The 10,845-nt window shown below is 44.4% G+C and overlaps 1 protein-coding gene across 3 annotated transcripts in view; it reads right to left on the reverse strand.

Annotated features, from left to right (window-relative positions):
* BORA (BORA aurora kinase A activator) overlaps positions 1–10,571 on the reverse strand; it is a 25,790-nt gene extending 15,219 nt beyond the window's left edge. Inside the window, exons 1-5 of one of the 3 annotated variants that reach the window (XM_040991302.1) lie at positions 10,468–10,571; positions 9,562–9,729; positions 6,803–6,909; positions 3,191–3,236; positions 134–215 (exon numbers count right to left, since the gene is read on the reverse strand). In XM_040991302.1, coding sequence (XP_040847236.1) covers positions 134–215; positions 3,191–3,236; positions 6,803–6,909; positions 9,562–9,714 — 388 coding nt within the window. In that variant the 5' untranslated portion in view covers positions 9,715–9,729; positions 10,468–10,571. Of the gene's footprint in view, positions 1–133; positions 216–3,190; positions 3,237–6,802; positions 6,910–9,561; positions 9,981–10,467 lie in introns of those variants that run through there. The other 2 variants (XM_040991300.1, XM_040991301.1) reach the window with 2 other exon arrangements.
* Positions 10,572–10,845: the final 274 nt, after the last annotated feature.

Here is a 10,845-nt window from a genome sequence, read left to right on the forward strand (position 1 = left end):
AGAAATGGAATACTGAGCAAGACTCTGACCCAAGCCCATCAACCAGCAGGTCACTAGATGCCGCTTCATGTTTGCTGATCTGAAACTGTTTTGATGCTACAGTTTTTGTGAGTATGATTTTCAGGACACTCACATTTTTTGGCATGATACTCTGAGAGCTGTTTTCCTTCATGATCAGTCCATGGAGAGGGAACGATGACATCTTTGGTGAAAAACTAGGAAAATTAAAGTCACATAATTAGGCGAAAATTCCTCCGAGAACAGGAAGAAGTACCCACCTCATTCTCAAGTAACAGTCACTACCATCATTTCCTGACTTAATAGCTGTATTTAAAACGATCAGCACTTAAAAGGACAACCGACCAAAGATAAACCCAAGACATTTCAAGGGTCTATACAGACCAAATGGAACATTTCAATAGAAATCTGTAAATTAAGCTCAGGGCTGCCATCGGGGGAGACTCGGTTTCTCCCTGATACGCCTGGGGGTGTGGTGCGGCAAGGGAAGCCAGCCAGCAGCACAAAGCACGCTGCAGCGCTCGAGATTGGAGTGCTGCATTTCTTGGGAATTTTGAGCCATTGCAGACAACAATAAAAATAAACTTAAAATCAAGTATGAAACATAAAGGTAACAAAGATTCCCAACGCATCCCTTGGCAACCAACTTACTGAGTTTGTCGGTATCTATCGCACTGAGGTTCGCCCATGTTTTACATGTGCGTGGTAGAGCTCTAACTCACACTGCACTGATACGCCACTGCGTCTTTCCCAGCGCTACCACATGGCGAGGTTGGCTGTGGATGGCAGCAATCACTATAAAACATGTGCTCTCTAAAGCCCCAGGGCCTGGCCTTGAACACCTACCCGCATGCTGTGGGCTGGCATACCCAAACGCAACTAACAGCAGGCGGGTACATTTCTGCCCTCTTCCATTCTCACTGTTTTGGGGGGACAAGTCTTAACATTTCCTTTCTATCTTGTTACACACATGGCAAAGAAAGCCATTTTCTGAACTACTCTACCTACGAAATTCAGAGGAAAAGACATGAAGTGATGCGGGAGAAAGGTAACTATGACATAGACAATTTCCAGAAAAAAAGATAAAGGACCCATAAATTTAGGAAGTGATGAATATGTGTGCCGTGAATGTTAAAAATTCAAATAGAAATAACAAGTTGTCATTTTCAATGTAGTAAGCGTAGCACAATTTCAGAAGTTTATAAACAGCAACGCAGGTGCAAAAAAAAAAAAAAAAAAAAAAAAAAAACCCAGTATCATATACAGAAGTATGAACTGGTACAACCCTTTAGAAAGCAAAAACTACCAAAACTGGAAATTTACAAAGCCCCTGACATAGTAATTTCAGGGACATAAAATATATGCATAAATCATCATAGCATTATTTGTGATATAAAGAAAATGAACACAATTAAAACATCTATCAATCTAGGTTTGGATACTATGCTTTTACTAAAACTTTCTGTTGATCATAAAAAAATCTGAGAGAAATTAAGCAAAATAAAAAGATATAAAATATTATAAGAATGATAAGTCTATCTGTCAAAAACATTTCAAATATGCTAATTAATGTCTAAGTGTAAAACAAGAAACATTAATCACCTTGAAGGAGCGAAATAACAAGGGAGCAAGAGTCTTTTCATTTGAATGTTTTTGACTTTACTATGTGTATATACTTACTCTAATTTCAAAAATAAATAGTAAACACAAAAAATTCAGTTGGTGGGCCCAGCGCTGTGGCCTAGCAGCTAAAGTCCTCACCTTGAACGCGCCAGGAGCCCATATGGGCGCCAGTGCTAATCCCGGCAGCTCCACTTCCCATCCAGCTCCCTGCCTGTGGCCTGGGAAAGCAGTCGAGGACAACCCAAAGCCTTGGGACCCTGCACCCGCGTGGCAAACCTGGAGGATGTTCCTGGCTCCTGGCTTCGGATCGGCACAGCACCGGTCGTTGCTCTCACTTGGGGAGTGAATCATCAGAGAGAAGATCTTCCTCTCTGTCTCTCCTCCTCTCTGTATATCTGACTTTACAATAAAAATAAATAAATCTTAAAAAAAAATTCAGTTGGTGTCTGATGATAGTCCTGATCTTAACACCGACAGCATTTTCTTTAGTTTGATCTACTCAATTTCCCTTTCAAGTCAGCAATTCGAAGGGAACAAAGTTTTCAAACAGTTAGGAAACTGAAAGAAATGAAGAACTTTCGGCTTCAGGGGGGAGGGTAGCTGAAATAATTGAATCAAAAGAAAAAAATGTTGAGGTTCTTAGATGAACAGGTAAGTAATGTTTGGTGTGAGAACACACATGAAACTGTCTTCTAAAAACCAGGCTGGCTCTAAAACAAGGGATAACTTTTACTTGCACTGGGAAAGTGTGAAAGTAAAGGGAAAAGTGCGTGTGCCGGGCCAGTGCACCGTGCACCCCGTGAGCATGCTGCAGCGGCCCGGGATGCGCAGGGCACTCGGTGGCCAAGAAACAAGGGTAACGGGGTTATGCAGAAATGCTGCCAACAGGACGGCTCTCTGAGAAGATTCAGATGATAACCTTTAACCTCTCAGAAAAGTTCAGCAGACAAGCAAAACACACACAAAAAGTTATGATTTTTATTAGAAAAAATATTAAATTTGTGATACACTTTTTCTGCTTAGAAGCATGATGCTTTACGTTTTGCTTCATGCAACATACGGCATGTCATAAAAATCCTAAATATTAACAACAGACCAGTCGTTTTTTTTTTTTATCAATGTCAAAATCTAGATTTCAAAGCTTGAGAAGCATTCAACTTCTTTTTTAGAAATTTCTAACTTCAGACGGGATTGGGCTAACCAATATTTGGAAGGCACAAAGAACAATTGTGATGGGGGTCTGAGAACAAAAAGGTAACCCAAACACACGACTGGCCAAAAACAAGAATTCAGAGTAGCCGGGAAGCTGAGAACACATCATCACGCTGGCACACGGGCCGGGAAGCTGAGAACACATCATCACGCTGGCACACGGTCCTGTGTGCGGGGGACGCAGACGTCGTCAAACTTCACGATTTTAGGACAGCAAGTGGCTGCTTCACTTAGGGAGAGGGGAAAGCCGCAAGGCACACACACAGGTGAAGGGTTTGAGGGAGGGCTTCCTGGGGGAGGTGACACACACAGTTAATCACCAACAGTTTTAAGTTACCTCTTCAATGGCTTTTTGTCTTTTGTCTTCCACATCTTTATCTATTCTATACAGAGAAAAGAAGAAAAATAACCATGCCATTACTTCAGCTTATTGAACACTGACAACAATAACCTTTCAAAGAAATACTTTCTCCTCCCTTGACTGGCAAGCGAGCTCATTTTAAAAGAAAAATGGGTTTCTTACAGCATTTTATACATGGCAATATTCTGACATCCAGCATTCAACCATTAAGCTTACACCCCCCTTCCATTTACAGTTTGAATCAAAGATTTTTCTTTCAAAAGGCTTACGTCAATATAAATTTAAAATTATACACATTAGGACATTCAAAAAACCATTTGTCCTTGAATCACCACAAATTACAATATTTTGTCCAACAGAAATCGAAAAAGTGCCTAAACCTTTTCTCATTAATTACAATTAGCTCATCACAGAAGCCATTTCAGAATTAACTCTTCCTCTTGTAAGAGAAGATAACATCTACACAGTTCAGAATCAATAGGTAAGAATATTCTGAAATAAAACACCAACAATACGATACTTTGTATAAATCTTTTTTTTTTTTTTTACACTTTGACCCAGGACACAGTTTCACCAACACACGTTTCTTCATTGTGAGACAGGGTAAAGTGTCAGGTCTCTAGTGCAGATATATTCACGTCCAGCATACGGCAGCCAGCACTGCAGGACTTTGTTTATCGCCTCCTTTGCATCAATAAACTGGTAGGACTTTTTTTTTAACAACAACCTAAGATTATTTTCCTCTCAGGCAATTTTCTCATACACACACACATCTTTTTGTGACTTAAAGCTTACATGAGATGTCATATATTTAAATTAAATGCCTTTTTCAAATAAAGGAATTATGGAAAAATGTGCTACACAGTGATACCCCATCTATTCCTTAACAACAGTAACCGTGAGCACGGTGATTCTGTGGCCTTCAGGTGTCAGTGGTAGTCAGCCAAAGTGACAGATCTCAGCCTGGCCTTCCCTCCTTCATGTTCATCACGGGAACTTCAAGAACCTCCAATATTCAGACGACTGTTGGATGCAATGAAAGTCAGAATGGCCAAATACCCCAACACCGCATCAGAGGAGGTTCTAGCAGGTCATGCTGGCAAACGATCCCGACCAGCACACCGCTGCGCGTGGGTATAACCATGCATGGCAACAGGGTGCCCTGCGCGGCGCCCCCTCCCGCAGGGCGGAGACCTGCTGTGCGGACAGGAAAGCGCCTCCCACCAGCAGGCTTCTAAGTGTTCTGTGCATGAGCAGAACGCGAAGAACTCAGAGAGCTCAGCAGAAGCTGCTGCTCCTAAGAATGTTCTCACTCCCCGGCAAAAGCCCTCACCACTCACTGCATACAAACTTCAAGAGGGTTGTCCACTCCTTTCACCCTCCACCCTCTTATCACCGATCAATCCGCTGAAACAAACTAAGCCACTCTTGATAAACCCCCCCAGATAGCACACCATTTATTACTAAATATAAATTCACTGTGTTGCAACTTTCATCTAATTGTACTAGGCAACTTCAAAAAGTATGTGGTAATAACTCTATTAAAACATGCTTATTTTGGTGCAATGCTATTTTTTTAAATGATTTTTATTTATTTATTGTAAAGTCAGATATACATAGAGGAGGAGAGACAGAGAGGAAGATTTTCTCTCCGATGATTCACTCCCGAAGTAATTGCAATGACCGGTGCTGTGCCGATCCGAAGCCAGGAGCCAGGAACTTCTTCCGGGTATTCCACACGGGTGCAGGGTCCCAAGGCTTTGGGCCATCCTCGACTGCTTTCCCAGGCCACAGGCAGGGAGCTGGATGGGGAGTGGAGCTGCCAGGATTAGAACCGGCACCCATATGGGCTCCTGGCGTGTTCAAGGTGAGGACTTTAGCTGCTAGGCCACTGCGCCAGGCCCATGCAATGCTATTTTTAAATGTATGTATTTTATTCAGAATTAAATTTTAGGCAAACTTTTTGAAGACCTTTCCTACACATGGATTTAAAAAAAAAAAAAAAGACAAAAACAAACCATTGGCATTGGGAGCACCAGTTTGTGTCCCAGATGCTCTACTTCCAATCCAGTTTCCTGATTCTGTGCCTGTGCAAGCCATGGAGGGTACCAAAGTGCTTGGGCCCTGCACCTGTGCGGGAGACCCCGAAGAAGCTCCTGGCTCCAGGCTGCAGCCAGTGCAGTCATTTGGGGAGCAGATGAAAGATCTCTTGTTTCTCCCTCTCTTTCTCTAACTCTGCCATTTAAGCAAACAAATACATCTTTAAAACAAACAAAAATGGTTTCAAAAATGAACTTATCTTGTTATGTCACTGTCCAGCGACTTTTTGAAGTTAATGCTGACTGAGGGCAGGAATCTCCCCCTGGATTTCTTTACTGTCCCTTGGAGTGCTTCAGATGGCTCAATTCGACTGATATAATAATTGATTCAATATACTGAACAGGTGAGCATTAAATACATTGACAAGGTAAGCAGAAAACAATAAAGCACATGGTTTGTGCAAAGCCAAAAAGGATGCGTCACTGTGACTCATTCACTAGGAGGAATATGTTTTTCATCTTCTCTTTCCAAAGCATTACTTAAACTCAATACTAAAATTCTTTTATGCATTATCCCCATTCTATTCCTTTCTGTGACCTTTGACAGGTATTAACTGGCAGGTGAATGGTCACCAAATGACCACGGAGAGGACGCGGCAGACAAGTTAAGAGTGAATCAACGTGCATGCACCCCGTCCGATGGAAGTTTGAAGTTGAAGGCCAAAGGGTCATCTGTTGTTTTCATATCAGTTGCGACTTTTTTTCCCCCATAAATTAAACAATCTGACTATAAGACAAAAGAATCCCTCAAAATATAAAGTACAGGTGTGTTTCCCCTAAAGAAGTGCCATGTTTGCACTACATTAAGTATTATTAAGCAAACTAAAGCCTTAAAACCTACATCACACATGAGCAAAGGATTAAGACTGCTTGGATTCACAGAATTCAAGCCAACTTAATTCAGATCACCCAAGAGAATTGTTAAGGTGGGATGACATCTAGAAAACCTTTCTGATGCTAATAAATACCCTTTCAGTGTGTCTTACCTTGAGGTTTTAGGAAGTAAGAAGCTTTTTGCTTTATCTTAACACACCAACAAAACAAAGCAAAACAGCCACAACCATGTACAGAAAGGTACAAACTTCAAAATGCCCTTCTTCCCACCAAGTGCTGGGAAGGCAGAGCTGTTCCACAATAACACAGCAAGAGTGAAAGAATCCTTCTGGATATAGTTCTCTGAACTCACTCAGACTACAAATATCCATACCAAAAATTTGTTCTTGCTAATACCCTTTCACTGTAAAAATACATGACTTATAGAACTTCCTCTCTCTCTCTTTTTTTAGCCAGGAACTTCCTCCAGGTCTCCCACGGGGGTCACAAGCAGGGAGCTGGGTGGGAAGCGGGGCTGCCAGGATTAGCAATGGTGCCTGCAAGGCGAGGACTTTGGCCGCTAGGCCACCGCACCCCTTCCTCTCTTTCTAATCAGCATGTTATTGTACTTAGATACAAGAAAGGAAAACTCATTTCAAAAATAAAGAAAACTCACCGCGAATGACTTAAGTATGATGCTTGACGATGAATATCTTCCGGGTCTATTTCTACAGGATTTATTACAGCTAGTTGATCAATAGACCATCTGAATTCCCCTGGAGTCTTAATGAAATAAAGGGAGCTTATGAGTGAAGGCAAACCAAAAGAGTTCATCAAAATGCTAACAATGTCACTATCAAAAATACGGTGAATGGCTCCAATATAAAAATATTCAAAATATTTAAAAGCTTACATGTTAAAACTTGATTGTACCACTAAATTAAATAGCAAATGATAATCAAATCACACTGCATTAGCTGGATTATAGCTCTATGAAGACACAAAATTGCATATTTAAAAATTTTAATATTATGCAAAAAGAGCAAAACCATAGAGTTATAAAGGTACAGAAATTCCATGATTAACACCAGTAACACACATTATGAGTATATAAATACAAAACCCCTAGTATTATCAAAGGTCTTAAGCTTTAAGAATGAACTGGAATTAAGCAAAGTTTTAACTGAAGAGCATTTGAAAAGCTCATAAAGTAGCTTCTTTGAAATAATTATGAATGGTAACCAGTGCTGCTTTTAAATATTCAACTATCCAGCTGAATCAAAAGCTTATCCAAATAGTAACCTGCAATTAGAAACATATTTTTGATAGATTCAGAACAAAATATCTGTCATACCTCACATCCATCCCAGTTTTGTGGGTTAAGTTACAGTCGTCCCACCACTTTATTTGCTTAATATTTGTTTATTTAGGGCCCGGCGGCGTGGCTTAGCGGTAAAGTCCTCACCTTGAACGTGCCAGGATCCCATATGGGCACTAGTTCTAATCCCGGCAGCTCCACTTCCCATCCAGCTCCCTGCTTGTGGCCTGCAAAAACAGTCGTGGCCGGCCCAATGCTTTGGGATCCTCTACCTATGTGGGAGACCTGGAGGAAGTTCCTGGCTCCTGGCTCTAGATCGGAATAGCAATGGCCGTTGTGGTCACTTGGCGAGTGAATCATCGGACAGAAGATCTTCCTCTCTGTCTCTCCTCCTCTCTGTATATCTGACTTTGCAATAAATAAATAATAAAAAAATTTGTTTATTTATTTATTTATTTGAAAGACAGTTACAGAGGGAAAGGGACACGAGATCGTCTATCTACTGGTCCTCTCCAGAGAGCAGCTAGTCCAAGCTGAAGCCAGGAGCCACGAGCTTCCTCCAAGTCTCCCACGTGGCTGCAGGAGACATGTTTCGTTGCTTTTCTCAGGCGCATTACGGGCCAGACCAGAAGCAGAGCAACTATGACATGAGCTGGGAAACTGACGTCACAGGTGGAGGGCTTATCTGCCACTCCACAATGCCAGCCCCAGAATTAACGTTTATTAGAACTAACAGATAGCTAAGAATTAATACAAGTCAAGTAAAAAGTAAAACAAACAAAAAAAAAGAAGTAATACAAGTGAAGTTTCAAAAATTCCTGGAAAATGACAGTAATAGACAGCATCAGTAAGGGGCATTTGGCGCAGCCATGAAGACAGGCCTTGGGAAGCCTGCATCTAGTCTACTCAGCAGGTCCTGAATCTCAGGTCTGCCCCCTTGTGGCTTCCTGCTGACGCACATCCTGGGACGGAGTTAGATTCCTCAGAGGCCAGGACTGAGTTCCAGCACTTGGCTTAGTCTGGCCCTGGGCCAGCTGTTGTGGGCATTTGAGGAATTTAACCAAAGGCTGAAAGATCTCTCTTGCTCTCTGCATTGCGGCACAGCCGGTTAGAGAGCGCTGTTTCGATACCATAGCAGCACTCCAACGTTTGCTGAAGAAATGAGAAGGACGGTTTCTTCTTTAATGTGGTATTAGTAGTTACATCAAGATCCGTGGTACATAGCTACACCTGAAACTGTGAAACCTAACATTTTTTAAAATTTATTTTTATTGGAAAGGCAGATTTACAGAGAGAAGGAGAGACAGCGAGAAAAGATCTTCCAACCTCTGGTTCACTCCCCAAGTGGTCCCAATGGCCAGGAATCTTCTGGGTTCCCCACACAGGCACAGGGTCCCAAGACTTTGGGCCATCTTCCACTATTTTCCCAGGCCACAAGCTGGCAGCTGGATGGGAAGTGGAGCAGCTAAGACATTAACTGGTGTGTCCATATGGGATCTTGCTAATTGCAAGGCAAGGATTTAGACACTAGGCTATTGTGCCAGGACACATATTATCTTTTTTTGAGTTAAGACAAAAAAGGGGGGGGGGGCGAGGTAAATAATAACTTTAAAAAGTTCTAAAAAAAAGTTCTGCTAATGGAATGCCTGGCCAATTACTGGATTTTAGTTATCACTGTAATACAGTGAACTCTCTACATGCTCAGGAGCAAATATTTAGCCCATCATTAAGCACCCCTGTGACAGACTAGAGTGCTGGGTTTGATGCCCGGCTCAGGCCCAGACTCCAGGTTTCTGACAGTGCACGCCCTGGAGGCAGCAGTGCTGGTCCGAGGGACTGGGCTCTGCCACCCCCGTGGGATGCCCGGTCTGCGTTCCTGACTTCTGGCATCCACGCAGCCCACCCTGCCCTGGCCGGCTCAGGCGTTTGGGGAGTGAACATTATTACATGGGATTTCTCTCCAAGTCGCTTAACCAACAATAACGAAAAGCACACGGCGATATATACTCCAGGATCTAGTCCCCCCACCTTTACCTGATAAAGATACTTCCATTGAAAGTTATTTGTAGTTATTTACACTGAAAACTCATCATAAACACTAGCCGAGGAAAACTTACTGGTAATTTTGCTGATTTAAAAACAGATGGACTGGCCAACGTTTGCTCGTGGAGATTAGAATAGTCACTAGGACTTTCAAAAGGATTTAGGACACGGATTCTCCCAGGAGTTTCTGGCGATATTTGCATCTTTAATTCTTTGACTTCTCCCATAGCACGCAGGGAAAGCTAAAACAAAGGAAATCAGCAGCACACCTATGAAAACTCCACACTTCCATAGGCACTGTGACAGTCTGTGCTGAACAGCAACCGGCAGCATTTCCTCAAGCCCTACCCTGAATTGACAATTCCTCAGGTGATCCTCCCGATGAGCCTGAGAGCCGGGACAGCAGCTATCATTATATCATTAACTCGGAGCAGATAACAGGCTTTCAAGTAGTAGTCAATCAACTAAGAATGCATTCAGGTCTGCCTTGGAGGCAAGGAACCGATAAACTCTGCTGTCTCGGGCACGTCTTCCAAGCTGTTCAACGCAGGACAAGCTCCCGGTACTCCGGCAATCACCCGGTCACTAGGAAACACTGCTTGTGTAGCAGACCTGCACAAGTTTGCTGCGCCAACAAGCGACCCTCGCCGGCTAAGCAGGACCTGCCGGGTGGCCGGGGACCTCGGATAGCCTCCCCGCAAGCATGGCCCTCCGGCCGCCAAGCCGCTGCCCGAGACCGTACCCGTTCACGGGGTCGTCCCCAGAGACGCATCCGAGTCCAGCTGCTGGAAGCGTGCAGGATGCAGCCGGCCGACTCGGTGAGGAGCGGAGGACGTGTCACACCGCCCCGGGCCGGAGCGATCACTCCTGCGCGCAGCAGCCCCAGTCCCCACCTCGCAGCTCACCCTCACCCCCGGACTGCCCCAAAGCGAGCTCTCCAGTGGAGAGAAGGAAAAGGCCGGGAACGGCCAGGAACGTACCTACAGCCTGGCAGGGAACCGCAGCTGCCGACATGCACCCCAGGGCGCAGCCAGGCGGGCCGCGGCCGGCTCCCACGAGAGGCCGACTCTTTAACTCCCCGCTTCCGCGCTGCCGCAGGCCAACCAGAGCACGGGGTCCCGGGCCGGCCGGCCAATGGCGTCGCGCCGCTGTCCGCGAACCAGCCAATGGCGCGGAGGCCGCGAGGTAAATTCGAACGGCAACTCCTCGCTCCACGTTCCGCGCAGAACAACGAGGCTCCAAATTCAAACCAACGCAGCCGCACACGCCGGCGACGAGCGCGCGGGGGGCGGAGCCTGCCCGGCGTGAGCGGGGCGTGGGGCGTGGGGCGGGCGCGCGGCGTGTGGTGGCCCGGGAAA

This window comes from Ochotona curzoniae, unplaced genomic scaffold (assembly GCF_017591425.1).
Source record: "Ochotona curzoniae isolate NIBS_2020 unplaced genomic scaffold, NIBS_Ocur_1.0 contig_64, whole genome shotgun sequence".
In the NCBI taxonomy this organism is placed as follows: domain Eukaryota; kingdom Metazoa; phylum Chordata; class Mammalia; order Lagomorpha; family Ochotonidae; genus Ochotona; species Ochotona curzoniae.